This window comes from Pteropus alecto, unplaced genomic scaffold (assembly GCF_000325575.1).
Source record: "Pteropus alecto unplaced genomic scaffold, ASM32557v1 scaffold251, whole genome shotgun sequence".
NCBI classification, from domain to species: Eukaryota; Metazoa; Chordata; class Mammalia; order Chiroptera; family Pteropodidae; genus Pteropus; species Pteropus alecto.
This window is the reverse complement of record NW_006431048.1, coordinates 84,814-104,570: the sequence shown is the minus strand read 5'-3', so window position 1 is coordinate 104,570 and position 19,757 is coordinate 84,814. Positions and strand designations below refer to the sequence as shown.

At 40.4% G+C, this 19,757-nt stretch overlaps 1 protein-coding gene across 3 annotated transcripts in view; it reads left to right on the top strand.

The window, feature by feature from the left end:
- Positions 1-19,185, top strand: part of B4GALT4 (beta-1,4-galactosyltransferase 4) — a 24,937-nt gene extending 5,752 nt beyond the window's left edge. Inside the window, exons 2-7 of one of the 3 annotated variants that reach the window (XM_006905529.3) lie at positions 4,229-4,626; positions 8,233-8,465; positions 10,428-10,615; positions 13,853-13,975; positions 15,805-15,909; positions 18,254-19,185. In XM_006905529.3, the coding sequence (XP_006905591.1) occupies positions 4,374-4,626; positions 8,233-8,465; positions 10,428-10,615; positions 13,853-13,975; positions 15,805-15,909; positions 18,254-18,386 (1,035 nt within the window). In that variant the 5' untranslated portion in view covers positions 4,229-4,373 and the 3' untranslated portion in view covers positions 18,387-19,185. Of the gene's footprint in view, positions 1-4,228; positions 4,627-8,232; positions 8,466-10,427; positions 10,616-13,852; positions 13,976-15,804; positions 15,910-18,253 lie in introns of those variants that run through there. The other 2 variants (XM_015595686.2, XM_006905530.3) reach the window with 2 other exon arrangements.
- Positions 19,186-19,757: the final 572 nt, after the last annotated feature.

The window sequence follows — 19,757 nt, the reverse complement described above, 5'->3', positions numbered from 1 at the left end:
AAAAAATCCCAGGAAACCATTGTTTCTTTAGGCTCTGATTAATGATCACTCAGAAGCCAGGTAAAGGAGCTATAATTGGGCAAATGGATACCAGAAATCCAAGGAAGGTAGGACAACATGTGCGAATGGTCAGCTCTCGGGAACTCTGCAGGGGTAAAAGGAGTAGCAAATTATCAGCCTTTCCACTGTTGCTGCCCCAGAGAGGCCCAAGGGAGTGGGACCTTGTGCCTGGGGCCACATCATGTCCACTCTGAGATGTCCTGTGTCTTCAGGATTACCAGATGGATTTAGAAACATCGGAATGCTGATTTGGGCATTCTTGGCTGCTGAGAAGACCATATCCTTTCTTGCTGGTGGATAAGTGCTTTGTAAATATTTATGGAGTGACACCTGGTGCCCAGCCCCCCATGGTGGTGTAAAAATGTGTATGTGTAGAGCTTCTTCAAGAATGATACTTAGCGTTTATGCTGATTTATCTTTTGTTATAGCTTCCTTACTAGATTTTTTTCCCTTTATTATTTTGGGAAATTTCAAACATACACAGAAGTAGAGAGAAAAAGAAAATGAACCCCCATGTACCTATCACCTAGCTTCAATACGTCTCAATTTTTTGCCAATTTTATTTTATCTATTCCCTATTTTGGGAGGTGAGTCTGGCCTATTAGAAAACAAATCACAGACATTAAAATCTAAGAAAGGATTGAAATAAACTCAGTGCGAGAACTACAGCTCATTTTCCTTTGTATTCCCTTGGTGCCCAGCACTATGCCTGAAAATAGCAGGTGCTCAGAAAAGACTGGTTGAATTGAGAGGAGGGAAAACAAAATTATGAAAACACCGTCTTTTTTAACTAACTCTGGGGCAGACTTCTAGAAAAGAAAAGGATGGTGTGTCCTGCCCTAAAATAACTTCTTTCGTGTTACCTATAGTTTTTCTCTATAGCTATGATTCCCGTCACTTCAAGATAGCCTTCATTGAAAAAGAATTTTTTTTTTTTTCCAGAGAGATTTCAGGGTCTCTCAATTTTTCAAATGTTATTATAGATCCAATCTGATGACATTGTCCCAAACATCAACCAGGAGTTACCTGGCCTCAAAAGAGCTTTCTTTAAAAAATCATTATGATTTTTTTATTATAAAAGTAATATGTACTCATTGAAAGAAAAAGAGGAAGTTACAGAGAAATAGAAAATAAAAATCTGTATTTCAATATGTGAGTAATTCCAGAGATAATGTTATCTTGGTTAGCATTCTGATAAAATCTGAGCGTAAAAAAAAAAAATTTTGAGCATGAAGCATATTTGTTAATCTTTAAGTCAGTAAATAGTATGTTCTTGGGAATGTACCAGGTATGTTTGGTATATAATCTCATTAAATTCTCAGGTTAATGTTGTAAGATAAGCTTTTATTTTGTTTTGTTTTCTTACTGTTTTCTAGCTGGGGAAACATGCCTAAAGGAGTTGCCTTCAGTCATTTACCTTATAGGCAAGCAGGGCAGGAGATCTCTGTTATAAAGACAGTTGGGCAGGTGTTACAGACCCCTCACACTTGAGAGGTTCACTCACAGGCCCAAGGAGACCTCACACCTGAGTTTCCTTCATGCTAGCTCTGAGGAGAGCCATAAGGCTAGAAAAAATGGGAAACGATTATTTTTAACTGGATCCACATAGTCTTAGTAAGCAGAGTTAGCAATGAAGAGCTCATTATTAAGTAATCATTAAGAATGGCTCCTTGCTTTTATCATAAATTTCTTCTCTTTGGACCAATTCCTCGGGCTGCTGTTCAACAGGATTAGTCTGATTGTTCCCAACTCACTACTTCTTGGGCAGGTTTTAAATCTCTCTAAACCACCACTTCTTCCCTCTGTAAAATGAGAGGGCGGGATACCCGTGCTTTGTGGTCCTTCCTGCGTCAACGCTGCAGTACTTCTTTGATCGGAAGTCTTTTCAGGCAGGTGAGTCTCCCTGTCCCTCTATAGGCAGCTCTTAGAAAAACGATGTTCCCAGTTTAAATTTTCCAAGAATCTTGAGATTTTTATCAAAAATTGTTACCAATCCTAGCATTTAAGCTTCCTGCAATTAAGTCCTCAAGAAGCTGGCTGATGGCCCCAGGATCCTACAGACTTAACTCTTACCTGGAGGTTAGAGAGCAGACCTCCAGGAAGCCATTTGAACAAACAGTCCCAAGGAAAGAGACCGGAGGATATGGGAGAGAAGGAAAGGGCTGCCAAAGAAAACTACATATTTGAAAGGTTTGTGCTGGGTGCACCCAGGCACCAAGGGGAGAGATAAGAGATTGAAATGTCCATGTGAAGGATGTGGCAGCCCATGTTTTGGAGCTGACTGCACGGGCTCAGACTCCAGCTCCACACTTACTAGTTGTGTGGTCTTGGGCTAGTTCTGTAATTTATCTAAACCTTCATTTTCTCCTCTATAAAACGAGAAGACTAATAATAATTCTTACCTCACAAGATGAGATCAGGATTAAATAGGGTACTACAAGGGATTTAACCCAGTGCATGGCACAGAGTAAATGCACAAATAAATCACTTTTCTTATTAACTGTTATTACTGCCTTCAGCATCAATTTCTTTTGATACCTTCATAAGACTAAATATAATAGGCCATACTGTTTAATTGCTTCTTGAGTCCAATACTCTCTTTCCTGGTTTCCTAAGTTTCATTTATAACATTGTGTCTAGACAGAAATGCTTTCTTATTTTCCCTCAGACTAACCTAGAGCTAAATTTTTGGAATACTACCCTTCAGTAAATATGAGGCTATCTTGAGAGTTGCTAAGATTGTTTTTTGTTTTTCACAGTGAATTACCACATCCCCACATCGCATTTTAAAAACGAGAGCAACTTTGTTTTCATTCTTAAAGGACAGAAGTATACCACACAAAATTCCAGAATAAAAAAGAAAAATACACCACTGGCTAATCTCATACTCTTGATGCAGTTATAGTTAGCTTGTAGCTATATTTTATTTTTAGTGGTAATCATACACACATTTCGAGTTTATTTTTCATTTTTCTTTTTATTACTTCATCGTGTTTTCCTGTTATCACTTGGCATAGGAAATATTGTGCTCTCCATTCTATCCATTTAATTGAGGATGTGTTTGCTTACAGAGATAATCGGTGCTCCAGCTTTAACATTTTTGTACTCTTCTGATAGCACATTTAGAATTTAAGGAGAGATGTGATTTTGGCAACACAGGGAGGATATGCAAGGCATTGCTAAAGTAAAGTAACCTAACAATATCAACATTGATGGTCACCACCGAGTGGGTGCTTACTGTGTATCAGGAGGTGGGCTAATGCTTGATGTATCAATACATTAGGTCATCCAGTCCCACAATAACCTCTCTGGGTTTATCCCTATTTTACAGATAAGGAGTCTATAAACTGTGTTTATCCCTATTTTACTTCTCTGGGTTTATCCCTATTTTACAGATAAGGAGACTATAAACTGTGTTTATGCCTATTTTACAGATAAGGAGACCAAGGCTCAGTTAAGTGGTTCAAGGTTTCATGGCCTATATGTGGTGGAAGCAGTAGTTTCTGTTTGAATCAAAACCCTGACCTTAAACACTGTGCTGTAGTTCTGCCTGTTATTCTTAAGGCTTCCTATAAGACCTCCTGAGTTGACTCTCTCTTGTGTTTCTTGCCCTCTCCTCCGATCTGTTGAGACATGCCCCATGCCGGTGCCTCATTGTGAATACAGTATTTATAGCTGAAAAATCCTTGGTTTTTCATTCCCTGTCATTGAGGAACATTTTTTTTTAAGCTCTCACATAGAAGAGCTTTTGTCTTTTCTCTTATTTTCTTTTTGGATCAAAATACTCTTTGTAACAAGGTTTCTTTAAGTTGTGCCAGGAATGGGCAACTAAGGAAGAGAACTATTAAGGGTGTATTTAGGCTATGCCCAGCTCGGAACTGAGGAGATATTTACAGTCTCTTCTTTGCCTTCTTCTCCTGCACAACATGTGGACATGGCTTTTCTCACCCAGACAGCCTGGGTGGTCATTCAGAGAGAACTGTGATGTGCAGATGCTTGGAGCCTTATACCTCTAAAATTTCTGATTTTCTGGTCTCTAAACCCTAGTTGGAAAACTCCCATTACTGTTAGTCAAGATCCACTGGAGCTAGGTTTTCAGTTTGTGCTGATGTGAATCATTTCAGGATAGGATTTTCATTTGAAACATGTCTTTGTGATTACTTTCTAGAGATCGTTGGAGCAGAACTACTGAGCAAAAGCAGGCTTTGCATCTTCAGTTGTCATCAAGTTTGCCATCAAATTGGAAAAGTTGAACTTGAAGCCTCCTGCCTGCAGGAGGCAGAGTGATACATATTGCTCACATAATACAAGACATGGGCTTCCACATGACTTTTTACCTTTCCTACAAATTCCGATTACTATTGCTTTTTACCTTATGCCTGACAGTGGTCGGGTGGGCCACCAGTAACTATTTTGTGGGTGCTATTCAAGAGATTCCTAAAGCAAAGGTATTCATTGCTAATTTCAACAAGGCCATCGTTTTGGGGAAGAAAGAAACTCTGACTAATGAAGCATCTGTGAAAAAAGCAGACCTCGACAACTGCCCTTCTACATCTCCATACCTCAGTAAGTATACATTTTTTCTTTTTTACAAGTGCTGTGTAAACTTTTTTATTAGATATATATTACAGAAAAGTACAAAAATCAGAAGTGTACAGCCTGGTTAAGTTTCACAAAATGAACATACCTGTGTAACCATTATGTAAATTAAGAAATGGAATCTTCCTAGAACCCCAGAAGTTTCTATGCTTCTTTGAGTCACCACTCTTACTTCAAGACTCGAATCCCATCCCATAGATTTATCCTGTTTTTGAACTTTACATAATTGGAAACATACCCTCTGTACTCTTTTGTGTCTGGCTTCCATTGTTCAGCATTATGTTTGTGAGCTCTATCCATATCGCCGATGTAGAGTTTTCTATTATATGAACATATCCAATTTTATTATCCAGCCACAAAAGTCTCAGCAGCATACATCAACAGGCATTATTTAGCTCACAAGTCTGCTGGATGAGCTCAGAGCCAGTTGATCTAGGCTGGTGGCCCTGTGCCACTTATCTGTCTGTCATCCTTCTCCTGGTACCATCAGGGCTAGCCTGGCCATGCTCTTCTGGCACCTTCAGTGCACAAGTGGAGATGAGCAGGCACATCAAACCTCTGCTTGGTGTCACATCTGTTAGCATTCCCTTGGCCAAAAGAATGGAGTCAAGAGACAGGACTGAGTACGTTCTTTAGTGTTGTCTTAAGTGTTAATTTCTTAAATATGTTGTATGTTTTGAGTCCCCTTTGATGTCTTGCCTTTCTATTTAAATGAACGGTAAATTAATTTTAGTAAACACATTAATTGGGAAAAACTCCACTGTGATATATACAATCTACAAATGTTCTATCAGACCTCTGATTCTCCAGAACATCAAAGTGCTTATAGTTCTCCAGACACTCCTCTGAGTCTTCTTTTGTTCTCTCTTTCTGGAATGCCTTTTCTCAGTTCATGTCTGCCTGGTAGATTCCTGTTATTCATCAAAAATCCAGCTTAGATTACTTCTCTCCCAGAAGGGTTTCTGGGACTGTCCCAGAGTTAATCTTATGCTCCCTGTGTGCCTGCCTATATTTCTATTGTTGCACCGACCATAGTGTGTTGTTATTATATTTGCCTTTCTTCCGCAGGCACAGCGTGCAGGTGGGATGAAGGCAGGGTGAGACTTTCTAGCCCTGCAAAGTCTGGTGCCCCTCACTGGTTTTATAGAGGTGGCTCTCAGCATACACTAAATTAGCTCTCTGTGGGGCAGCCTGGGTTCTTCAGAGGCTTCTTGATTTTAGTTTAGAAAAAACCTGCCGACTCGCTTTCCTAATTGAATCACGGTCTTGCACTGTGTTCATATTGGCATGCTGTTTCTCTTTATTCAGTCACGGAAAAGCCAAGATATTATTCCTCATCATGTGAGGGAAATTGTTCTGCTCATGGATTACACAAATTGAGGTAGGGAAATGAGTTACTGAAATGCAAATCTGACTGTGTTATCCCCCTTGTTCAAAATCCTCACAATGTATTTAAGCAATAAATGCATTCATAAAAATAGATGGGCAGAAAAAAAAATAGATGGGCAGTGACGCAATACTGAGCAAGTACCTGGATTAAAAGGGTAACACAGGAATGATGAATTAAGATGGACCATTAGTGACCGGAGTAGGAATAAAACTTGAGAGGATGTCGTGCGGGTTGTAGGGAGACTTTGTAGAGTAAGTGGAAGCAGGTACTAGAAGGTTAGGGCCCATAAAAGTTATGACAATGAGAAGGTGAGCAAGAGGATTAATTTATATCAGACCCCATTGCATGGGGCTCTTTCAGGGGCCAAGAACAGAGACAGGTCAGATTAACTTGGATGATGGTGTTTATTAACAGGCTACTCAGGAAACAGTCTCAGCAGCCACATCATCATCTCCCAGCAGCTCTATGGCCTGGCACCAGCTCTAGTAGCTTGCCTTTCCTATAATTCCTATTCTTACTGTTTGTTTTTAGGGCATTGCTGTCTTGCTGACTGTATGTCTTGCATGCAGACCCTTCAGAAAGGCTCTTTCTTATAGGCCAGTTATTCTTTCTTAGTGGCTGGAAGCAGTTATTTGTCCTTGGTGCTTTGGGGCAGAGTCTTTTAACAGCTTCACAGACACTAGAGTCTGATCTCAGCAGCCATATGCCAGATAGGGGATGGTCACATAGAACAAGGCACTGTGACTTATATATAGGAAGAGCCTTTGCTCAGAAGAGGATAGCCTTGCAAACTATCTTGAGATTTTACAGACTGATCAGTGTATATGGAGTTTTAACCCATTTCCCATTTGCCCCGAGAATACTCGCTGGTGGTGCTTGCGGTTGTAGCATTTATCCTGAGATAACTCGCAGATTACAGTCCTAACCTTACCCCCAAAGTTTGCCATGAAGTATCTCACTTTTATTATTTTCGCATTGCTCTAGTATATCTATATATAGTCTTTAGAAACAAATGACATCATTCTATTTATAGCATTCTGTTTTTAATAGTGGTATTTCTATTTACAAAATAGTAATTCTTGATCACTGAAAATGTCAAATCCTAGAAAACATAGCATTCCTACGTATGATGTTAACATCTCCTTGAACAACTGTCAGCCAAAAATTCATTTAATGAATTTGATTTATGTATACACTTCTGTTACATTAGGATTAGAGACAAGTTCTGTTTAGAAGAAACTCTAAGAACAGTTTTTATATTTTATTTTCACATTGAAAACCAGTCAAATTTGCTTGAGCCTCAAAGGCCATGTTTATGTAAAATTAAATTAACACTGGCAGCGAGCTGCACTTTTTTTTTCTGATCGAGAAATGGGTTAAAAAAGTGTGACTCAGTTCCCTAACCAGAACTTCACCTCCTCTTTCCAGTCAGTGTTCCCTGTTAATTCAGATCAAAGAGGAGGGTCACTGGCTGTAGCCTGATCTTGAAAGCCTTGCATGAGATTGGTTACCATGGATGTCTCTTGGGTTTCATCCAGTCAGGCTGCATCCAGACCCACTAAATAAATGCTGCATTGGGGATGTCTGCTACTGTGACGCAATGGGAGAATTCTGGCGCTGTTGCTCATTTTTGTTACTGCTGGGTTAGGGAGTGGTCTAGTTTTTACTTCATTCTGCCATTTTACCCCCAGGGAGCTAGGAGACCTCCTAAGAGCTCTGGAAAGGACTGAGAAAGGGGTCTTGTTCATGAGCTTGATTCTATGGAATGCTCTTGATTTTTAAGAGATTTCACCCTCCTTTGGGATTTTGAGAAGGAAAAGTGGATAGGGCACATTTGAAGTTAGTCTAGCCCTGATCTCTGCTCTTCACCAGGGTCATCGGGACAGAATGTATTTCATTCTTATGGATAAATCACAGGGCCAGACTTAGTTATTTAGCCACATGAGAATGCTCTTATATGTCATTTATTTGCTTTTGTAGCCAATAACCTGAATCACATGATTCTGTGGTTGTAGTTCATGACCAAATGAGGCTTTAGAGTAGTAATAATAAAAGCTAATACTCATACAGTGCTCCCTGGGTACCAGGCAATGTTCTAAGAGCTTTACATGTACTAGCTCATGTAAGCCAATCAACACTTGATGAGATAGCTACTGTTGTTTCCCGTCCTGTTTTAATTGTAGGAGGTCAGGACAAGCTCATTTTCAAACCAGATCTTACTCTGGAAGAAGTGCAGGCAGAAAATCCCAGAGTGCACAGAGGCCGGTATCACCCTGAGGAGTGTAAGGCTTTACAGCGGGTTGCCATCCTCATTCCACACCGGAACAGAGAGAAACACCTGATGTACCTGCTAGAACACCTTCATCCCTTCTTGCAGAGGCAGCAGCTAGAGTATGGCATCTACATTATCCACCAGGTGAGTGTAGGGGCAGACCTGGTCTCTGCCTCCAGATTCTCCTTTCTCTGAGGAACTTGGCCATTTGTCTCTTGTTTCAAAGGAGCATCAAATTATTGTCAAAGGAGAGGTCTCTTACTTTGTTTATCCTTGAACAGAGTAAAGAAAATCTTGTCCCAGAATGTGGAGTAATGAGACTGGGAATTTTTACTGCCTCATAAATGAACCTCTGGAGGAAGACCATTTTATTGTTAGCCCTTCCATGTTAGCTAAGGACTGCCCTATGACTTTTCTCTGAGATTTACGTTCTGTTTCACTCTGCATTTGCTCTATACCACACAATGAGATCTTGGAATTGTTTTGTGTTACTGAGCCTGGCTGTTCGTTGGGGGTCTAGACAGAGGATCTGACAGACTACTGTGTGTTAGTTAATAGCCATGGGGTTCTATGACCATTTCCACCATCGTGCCTTTAACTTTGCTACTGTTTATTATGTAAAACATGTTTAGTTTTCACTTTCTTGATTTACATGTTTGGCTTCCAGAGGCATGATTTAGTAGGAGCACAGTAAATGTAAGTGTAGGCTGCTTTTGAAGAGTTTACTTCTAAGTGGAGTGGGTGATTAAAGATGCCTTTATTTGGTATTAATGTTTATTGATAGAAAAATAAGGCGTCAACTTAAATATCCATGTCTAGCTTTTCAAAAGTGTCCTGGGCCATCCAAATAATCCCCTCTCAAATCCTTACAAGTGCTAAAAATGCAAAAGAAGTAATTAATTACATGCTTACTATTGATCATCTCAGTAATATTTGTTTTAGGAAAACTTTTGACAAATTAGAGGATGCAGCTCTACAGTGTATACTTTATAATAAACTGGAGCTTTTGAAAATCAAAGTGCATATATAAACATCTATGCCTTTTTTTTTTAGTATTTGAGACAAAATTTTACTATTATATTGTTTTATAATTATTTTTGTTTTTCACATTGTTAGTCATTCTGAGTTCTTACTCAAGACAGCCACTCCCAATGTTTAATATTTTTACATAATCAAAAAATATGTCTGCTTTGTGTTATTCTTTTCAGAAAAGCACTGTGGTAACTTTTGTGAACAGCCTGTACTTTTGTTATGAAAAATTGTTTATCAAACTGGAATTTATTCTGAAGACATTTGATCTATACAGCCATGAAAAAATTAATACTGAATGAAAATCTTTTTCATAGTCTTGTTCTGGTCTTATTACTAGGCAAATTGTGTTCCTTTTTTCACCTAGTGACAAATCCCTTTTGTAAGGCCACTGTGAGGATTAGCTTCCACCATTAAGTGTTAAAACAGGATTCTCTTACAGTGATTCCAAGAGACTTTTAAGTAGCTTAGAAATATTAGCAATAACCTCTGTTTGTAGGTCACGAATTCTCAATCCTTTCTGGCCAGCTATATCTCTCGGAAGCTCAGTGTAATTTGTTGCATAGGGTAAGGTTGAGATGAGCTGAATGAGAGTTGAACAGTGAAGCAGTGATATTTATTGGTATGACTAGTATGTAAGAAAGGTTTTGTAGTTTTACATGGAATAAATAAAGGTATATTTTAAAATTTTTTTCAGTTATTTTAAAACTATAGGCTTTTGAAAAATCGTGACAAAGTATGCATGACATAAAGTTTACCACCTTAACCATTTTTAAGTGTACAGTTCAGTAGTGTTAAGTATATTCACATTATTAAACAACTGATCTCTATAACTTTTTCATCTTGCAAAACTGAGACTCTATACCCATTTAACAACAGCTCCCCATTTCAGGGTATGTTTTTAAGTTACAGAATTTAAGTATGTATGAGAAATATTGCATGTACTTTGTCAGATCTTCATGTCACAAGTATAGTTGTGTGTAGCAGGAGTAATACCAGCTCCTGCATCTGAACTGAACTGGGCAGTATGAAACATTGTCTCAGGAGCTTTTCAGCATTTAATTTCCATATCTATAGGCTGGAAGTAAAAAGTTTAATCGAGCCAAACTCTTGAACGTGGGCTATCTAGAAGCTCTCAAGGATGAAAATTGGGACTGCTTTATATTCCACGATGTGGACTTGGTGCCAGAGAACGACTTGAACCTTTACAGGTGTGAGGATCAGCCCAAGCATCTGGTGGTTGGCAGGAACAGCACTGGGTACAGGTAAGGTGGCTCTGCTCATGGCTTGCTTAGGTGGAGAAGCTTGTTCTGTCCTCAAGGCTGTGTGAGATGTAATGTTTAGCGTGTCTGAGGGAAATGAGAAATAGGAAATATGGTACATGACATATCACTTAAAGTTCAAAACAGAAATTAGAGTATTTAGGTTTTTCCTTATCAGGAAAAAGCCCTACAACAGCCTTGGCAGAAGAGCAGAAAGATAAAAGGGAGAGAACAGGAGAAGAAAAATAATCCAGTTGTTGCAAATCATGGCCAGCCTCACCTGTAGCACCTATATAGTGGAACTTTTGCAAGCCGTTCCCTACTGTGTAGCACTAAAGTAACTTACCGGTCTGTCCTTGACTTCCCCCTCTAGGGGGCAACAAGAGCACTCCCCTTAGGTGAGCTTTTAGGCCTCTCTTGTAGGACTGTGACGTCTGTTTCCAGACTGTGGCATCTTTCTAGAATTTTGAGGGAGAATGGTGAGAACGTGTCCACTGAGTAGTCTGCTCAGGAGCCAGAACTCCCAGGACAAGTTCCTTTCTTTCAAAGCCACTGTGTGAAGTGCTAGGGACCACCATTCTGTCTTCATTCCCCATCTCTTATGTCCTCCAGGAGAGGCATCTCTACTTTTCAACCTTATTTCACCTTATTTTTATACCAATTCCCACTTAAGCACAACTAGGGGGAAATAGCGACCGAGAAAGTTCTCTACAAATGAAACTATATTCACTTATATCTGTGTACTTGACAGCTTCCTCCAAGCCCTGTCATTCACATGTACTGATGTCTGTTCTGTGGTGCTTACTGAGCTGGTGACCATGAGACCAATTTGAATAAGGCCGGGTGCCTTCCCTCAAGGAGTGCTGCCTGTTGGATGCTGGTGTGGTGAGACAGCTACAGTGGGGTTGCATCAATTTTGAATTTCTGCAAATTCGGCTATAAGTACTTGGAAACAAGGCAGGAAGGGAGGTGGGGAAGAAGCCGAGGGGAAAGATGCCATGTGCCTGAATGAAAGCAGGGGTAATGGGCCAGAGATCAGGGGAAGGTTCTGGAAGAGAATCACAGGATTTTTCCCTTTGAGGAACTTGATCTTTGGATCTGAATCTCATTATCTGGAGGTTTTGCTTTCTGGTCTCTTTGAACCACCTCTGCATTGAAGAAAGCAGCATGTCATGGCTGGGCGCCTCGGTGTTTTCAGAAGTATGTCAACTGTCTGTTCACTTACTGTGTATCTACAGCACAAGATACCTGTGCTTGGACCCTTGATATAGATGGTAACTTCCCATTGCACAGCTTTCTCTAAACATCTGAGGTGAGAAATTACAAATCACACAGGGCTTTTTTTTTTTTTTTAATTCAGATACACAGGATTGTTTTAAGGACAGACAGGCCTTTTGTTTAAATTCTAGATTTTATTTTTGTATTAAGCTGGACCACAAGAAATTGAGTTCTTGGGCATTTCTGCTGGGAATTGATTTTGAATAAAACTTCTGTGTAACAATCGTGGATATCACCAGAGGCTACTCACTCTAAAACCAGCCGTTGGTGCTTGCCTCGTCAGCACGGATACTAAAACCAGCCCCTGTATCAATCTTGCTCTTTTAATCTTGCTGTTTTAACTTGCTATTGTAAATGGCCAAACATTTCATTTATGATTGGCTATCAGGAAGCCTTTGTTTTCCTTGAGTAACTGACAGGTTTTCTTAATGTGAGTCAGGTGATTGGATACGTCTCCTCTTTTCATCTGGATGCAAGAAACTATGAGCCAAATGCATGGCCTTCTTTTTGACGCCATTTGCAAAGGAATCTTATTTGCAAATTAAAGTTCTAACATATTTCCTTGTTAATCTATTCTGATTTACATTTCTTATGGTCCAGATATGTCATTTTTTCATTTATATTTTTCTACTTTATTATATGTGTCATGTAAACTGTGGCCAGGGGAAGTCATGTGTAAGTTATGTAGGAGTTGCCCTCATCCTGGCCCCCATCCCTTACCCCCCTCTTTTTACCTTTGCTACTTTAGGCAGAATCCCCCTCATTGTTGGCAGCTGCAGTTGCTGGCAGCTAAGTATCTGCTCCCTGCTGGTAACTGTGTGTCATTGAACCACAGAATTTAAAGCTGCACACACTTTATTCATTATTACAATATCGCTATGAGTATGAGAAGTGCCAGAAATGTTTTCACTTTACACACATGCAGAGAGAAGAGGTTAAAGTGACTTGCCCCAGCTGAATCAGACTCTGAAGAAGCCAGAATAAATCTGTTTACCCCACTGAGCATGGTCAGCGGTAAAACTTTGGACCAGTCTGTGGCAAACTTTACTGCCAAGAATTTTTGGTTTCTACAAGGACTCTACTGTTATTTTATGACTACATTTTACCCATCTTACAGCCCTTTAAAAATAAAACTGTTCCAGGGCCAATTAAATATTTGTGCTTTTCTGCATAACAAGAAAAACCAAAAGCAAAGATCGATAAACATATAGACTTGCCATCCAAGAGGCCACTGAGAAACAGTTCTTTAACTTTTCTGACTGGTCTCCTTCTGCACCTCTCACTGCAGCTAAGCGGGCCTCCAGGTGCTCCTCAGACTGCCTGTTCTTTTCTCTTTCTCTACGTTTCTGCATGTGAAAGGCATTATCGTCTACCTAGTCGCCCAAGCCAGAAACCCCAGGATTGTTCAGATGCATTGGGTTGTTCAGGAAACGGACTCTGAGATGGATATTGGCACGCGTGTAAGTGGAGATTTGCATGCAGGAGCTGTCTCCTGCTCTTTACTGCCTCCCCTGAAAAAAGCAAAAGTAAGAAAGACAGTATATTCTCTGTAACACTTATTCATGCCGAACCTGGTTGCAGCCTCAGAATCCTTAACTCAGTGCCCTTGGCAGCCACAGTATTCATTGAATTGACACCTGAGATGAAATCTGTCATCCAGCTCTGATGTTATGGTGCACACTTACAAGTACCTCTGTAGACATCTGCACACAAACATTAACAATAACAGATGGATGGCACCTTGCTTAGTGAGCACTTGTCTAGACAGAGAAAGAAGGCCAGACCAGGAAGACCAGGAATGTTAGGAGGTAGATGCCAAGCAGGAGTGAATGGGTAAAGTACATGGTCCTCAAGGTGTACCTTGAATGCCAGTCCTGAATCGGAGACTTCTCAAGTGTCAGTGGAGAACAAAAACGCTTTGTGTACATGTTCTCACTTTTTCTCTCCTCTCTCCTGCTCCAGGCTACGTTACAGTGGATATTTTGGGGGTGTTACTGCCCTAAGCAGAGAGCAATTTTTCAAGGTGAATGGATTCTCTAACAACTACTGGGGATGGGGAGGCGAAGACGATGACCTCAGACTCAGGTGAACAACAGACACAGGTCCCCTTCATGGGGCTCTGCTATCAGTAGTGGTGTTAGAAGCCTTCATTTCACATTTTCTGTAGATGCCAGTCCAGCAGGCCGCGAGGCCACAGATTTGGGCTTAAAGGATGACAGGGGGCAGAGGGAGGGCAGGATTGCCCAGATTGCTCGTTGCCACTGTCAGTTTAGAAATGATAGAGGGTGGCCTGTTCCTGTCTCATGGGTGTTTGGGGTCCAGAAGTGGGGATGGAGGTTTCTGTGGACTTGTCAGTGGGTATTGTTTACTGAGGAGGACCTCACCAGTGAGTGGAAAGTTCTAAACTTCAGAGTGTCTATAATTTGAGGAAAGTGGCCAGAGGGCTTGTTATAAACCTGTGCTTTCTCTCAGATCCCACGGGATCCTGGCACAGTTCCCAATGCTCAGAGCAGGGAGTGCCAACAGTCTGTGAGGAGCTGCACACTCTGAAGCAGACAAGGATGTCTCTCCTCTTATGCACCAGCCAGTCCCACACTCTGTGAGAGCAGCTGCTGGCCTGACTGCCGGGCTGGACTCTCCAGCCCGCTGGCATTACACTTGGATTATTTTGGACTACTTTCTGCTCTGAGGGATTCAGAGGGGATATGGCCTCATATCTCAGTTCCCTCCCCTGCACTTGGGTTTTATGGCCAGAAAGTTATAGGTATTCCTGTTTCCCAGAAATAAATAATTATTCAAGAGCCTGGAGCTTCAGACTTATATAGCAAGGTCTTTCTGGCTATCAGGAGCCCCCTTTCCTCCTGCTGTTGTCTGTCAGAAAGGAGCTTTCTCGGCTGGGGTTCTGAACTAATAGTTGTGTGACTACCCGAAAATTTTCCTTTGGCATAAATAAGCCAGGGCCACCTGCTGGTCTTGTTCCTATGTTTAGGATGAGAGTCTCTGGGATATTTCTGGCAGGAGCAAGTTTCCCTGACCAAAGGCTCCATAGGAAGGGCCATAGTGACAGGCAACGGGTCTTCATGGCCCAGCCCATCACCAGCCTGTGTGGCTGTGGCTTATGAAGTGGACAGAAGGTGTCTGCTAGATTTCATTGCAGGAGTAGCAAAGGCTAGAGGTAAAATATCCATCATCATCCCAAAATCCATTTCACTGCCCAGATAGGATGCTTATTAGAATTTTGCACTGACCATGTAATTGTCACTATCCTTTTCCTGTGCTCCTTGGCTTCAAAGTCAAGGGAACCCTAAGATCAGATCAATGATTTGATCATTTGTTAAGATCATCATGGCCCCCAGAATGGTTCTTGACTAACGCTATGGATAAACCAAATGATTTCAACATAAAAGTTGGTCAAGATTTATTTACTAAATATTCATGCACTCACCTGCATAGCAAGTACCACCCTTCTTTGCACTTACATATTACATTACATCTTGCAAAACATATTCCATGTGGATTATTTCATTTGAGCTCTTCTGATCAACTCTATAACACCATTGGAATTTAAAGATGGGAAACCAAGACCTGAAACAGTGAACTGACTTACCAGGGGTGTAAATAAAAAAGTGTAGATTTGAAAGTAGGTTCATGGACTTTAAAGCTTGTGACCTTAAATGATCATTACTTTCTTTGTTGAAAAAATGAAACACTAAATAAATGAGGGATTCTGAGAGACTTGATTCTGCTATTCGTCATGATGTTTTAAAATATGTACTTTCTCAATTGTTTTTGGAAAATGACAAACTGTAAATTGACACATCTTTGTACCCCAGAAGTAAATGTTAAACGTGATTTTTTTAATGGACTTACTGCCCGAGGCCCATCATTTTTAAATTCCTCTGTTACTTTTCCAGGGTTGAGCTTCATAGAATGAAAATAATCCGACCCATGCCTGAAGTGGGTAAATATACAATGATCTTCCATACTAGAGACCTGGGCAACGAGGTGAACATAGAACGGTGAGTCCTTGCTTCGTGTGCTTGGCAGCTGCCTACTTTAGTCTCTTCTGTCACTAAGAACTCTGCCAAATCTGATCAGATGAGCCAGTTTATTTTGTTCAATGCTTTGCATTAAGGTAATTTACAAAGTTGGAGGGAAGTAGGGGGAATGGCGTATTACACCCTCACGTGCCCGATACCCAGCTTCAACAGTTATCAATTCATGGCCCCTCTTCTTTCTCTTACTTTTTTCTCTTCCTCCACTGGATCATTTAGAAGTACCTCACAGATATCACAGCATTTCGTGGGTAAATACTTCTGTATATATCCTTAAAATATAAGAAGTCTTTAAAAAGGAACCACTATACCTAAAATAGCAACTTTCTTAATATCAAATATCCAGCCAATGTTCAGATTTCCCTAGGAATCGCCCTAGAAATTAGTCCTTTCACCAAGGATTCCTGAGAGATAAGCCAGTTCTTTAATGGGGCTGTAACTGAAGAATCTACATTTATTTGTTCTGATTTTTTTCCCTAAATTTACAAACAGCATTAAAGGCCTTTTAGCCCTTTTGTTAGAGTCTGCATTTTAAAACAATTTTAATGGATTTTTGCCCAATATACAGGGCTTCATTAGAGTTTGTATTTAAAAAACAACATTAAAAGGCTTTTAGCCCTTTTGTTAGAATTTACCACTTTAACAAAACAGCTATTTCTGTTTTCTGTGTGTCTTTCTAGTCTCTGTCCATAGGCATGCATTTTTCTCTTTAAATAAAAATAATAATAATTATTGATTAGAAACAAAGGAATACTTACAAATTATATGAAAAATCTGAATATTCTTTTTCCCCCAGATATTCATATTTTATTGTTTTAATGGCAAAAAAAAAAAAAAATACCTTACATGGATATATTTAAAAGTTGGGAACAAAATGGCTTTTACCTTACTCTTCCTCTCAGACTCAGTCCAGTTGACATGTGCCAGTATTGCTGGTGTCATTTTCCAAAGTTGGGTAAGCCCTGAAGTGGAGCCGTAGTGTGTTCGCAAGCCCCATTGGCCAGCGAGCCAAGAGCCTGCAGGGGTGGCCCTGGGCGCAGTGCTGTGCTGCCCATGGTGCGGGTACCGGGTGGATGAGCATGTTGCCGAGATACAGAAACAAACATTTGTTTACTTCACAAACAGAACACAGCTGTAGTTTTTTTCAAAAAGTTATCCAAAAAAACCCAAAGTAGAATCTACGCTGTTTCTTTGCGTGGCTGAAGCGAATCATTGAGTTGGTGCAACAGGCCTACTCTCTGGAGACCCTCGCCTCAGAGGGAAGGTGCGGGGCAGGCACTGAGCGTTTGGGCCTGGCCATGTTGCTAAACTGTTTCTGCTGCCGGGGGGTGCAGAAATCAAAAAATCGGAATATTCTTGATACCATGAACACAGTGATGCCCCCCACTCAATTTATTCCTGTTACCTATGGAATTAGGCCCTCCCTAATTCCATGTCTGTCCCCCACATCAAGAGGTAACTATTTCCTGATTTTCGTGGTAATTGTGATATAATGATTTGTACTATTTCTCAGTTTTCTTGTTTCCCCATATATGTGTATCCCTGTACAAAAGATTATTTAGTTTGCATGTTTTTCACTTTTATATAAATGAATTCATGCTGTATTATTTTCCTCCGACTTTATTTAGCTCAATATTATGCTTCTGACCTCCATCCACTTTGTTGCTGTGACTGAAATGGATTGCTTTTCACTGCTAAGCTCCTAGAGACCAAACAGCATTCTGCTGTTTTGCATGTCTGTGCATCTAGCACAGAGTGGTCTCTCTTCCTGTGTGTCCTTTCCTTTACCTTCTTCACTTAGTGAATTTCTTCTTTGACGCCTCCCTCAAAGTTTCCTTCTTTAAGACCCCTCTCCAGACTCCTTTATGAAAGTAGATGCTTCTTGATTTATCCTCCTCTACATACGATCTAACTTTGAGTCGGTTACGAGAGCTACTGCCTACAGACACAGAATTTCCCCAACAACAATGGAACATTCATAGATCCCTTGAAGCTTATCCGAGGACCATAACACAACATATCAGTGTTACCTAAATGTCCTTCTATCTTGTAGACTGAGGGTTCCCTGCATGCAGTGACTCTTTTCATCATTGGTCCCCAGGGTCTTAATGGGTCTGACACGTGAACATTTGGCTCTCACTGATGTCTGTTACCTTAGATGGGGAAAATAAACTTTTTGCAATAGGAAACCCAATAGGTATAATAATTTACAAAGATACTTTTGCCAAATTTTGTGGCAAGGCAAAAAGCTATAAAAATGTATGTTACATTCTTGTCTTACCATTTAATTTTTTCTTTTTATCTTCAGGATGAAGCTCTTACATCAGGTGTCAAGAGTCTGGAGAACAGATGGGTTGAACAGTTGTATTTATAAGTTAGTCTCTGTGGATTACAATCCTTTATATATCAACATCACAGTGGATTTTTGGTCTGCCCCATGACCCTGGATCATCTGGTGATGTTTGGAAGAACTGAATATTTGATTGCAATAATTTTGGCCTAGAGACTTCCCCTAGTAGCACACATTAAGAACTAGTTGTGGCTAATTATCTAGCCGAATTTTCCCTTTTTATATTTTCTTAGCGGAGCTCCTGGTGAGATGGAATGTAACACACTTGTAACAAAACAGCTTTCTTTGTTATTTTGATCATGAGGGTTAAAATGTTGTAAAACAGGTACTTGAAGGACTAAATGTAAAAGCAGTAATCAAAAGATATGATACAGGCTTCTTGGGAACTCTAATTGAAGGATATTTATTTAAGTTTGAAGTGATACATTGTGGGATGAAAAAGGCCACAGGAAATAAGGTTGCTGAATGTCCCAGAGAACCAGAATTGTTCTCATCCGAGAGATAAAGATACGAAGATGTATTTCTGTTACTCAATTTATTTTGCATGGTCATCTGTGAAGAGATGGGTCCCAGGTGAGAAGAAGGAAACAGAAGAGAGGAAAAGGATGAGGAACCAAGATGCAGTGAATTTGGGAACAAAGAGCCACATGGCGGGAGGACAGTGTTGTGCTGGCTGCTGCTGCTACTATGCAGGTGGTATCACCTGCCCGATTACACCTTCTAGTATGAGCCCAGAAAAAAAAAACACATTATCTACTAGTTTTTTAAGAATTTTTGTAAAATGATTTTGTACATGTAGGATATGAATTAGCACTTTACTGATTACATATTAACTAATAATACATCAAAAATACCTCTGCAGTAAAATATGAAAAGCTTTAGGTGCTCAATCTTGTTTTTCATTGTTGTGTGAGGTTTACAGATGTGTCCATAATCCTAAACAGCTTAAAAACAAATGAGACCAAATCCTCCCACTGCCTCTCTTCTTCATCCTTCCGTTCTGCTCTCCCCTTTCTTCCTGTGTGCAACGCCCTCGTATAACCAGCTCGGGGCCTGTGGCAGGTGCCTCTGCTTCTAGTTTCCTGGACCACATCATGTTTTTGTTCTCTTCATCCTCCTGTGCCTGCTCCTTTCTCAGGATCAATAATGGATGCAGTAGAGCTGGCCTAAGGGACACACCTGGTTGGTTATAGGACAGGTAGGAGTGGAGCGGAGGGTTTGGAAAGCATTTTTATTTGGAAGGAAGGTGGGGCCATAGAACAGACGAGTAGTGGCAGTAATTTGAGGGAGAAGCCACAACACTGCTGAGCTTCCTGGGGAGGGGGCAGGAACATGGGAGAATAATTTAAGGAAGGCAATAAGACTGGTATGAGTCAGAACAGAAAGAAAAGTATTTTGTTGCGTAGGTGAATTGACAAATAATACAGCATGGATGTTCTTAAGCAAGTATTACACAACTGCC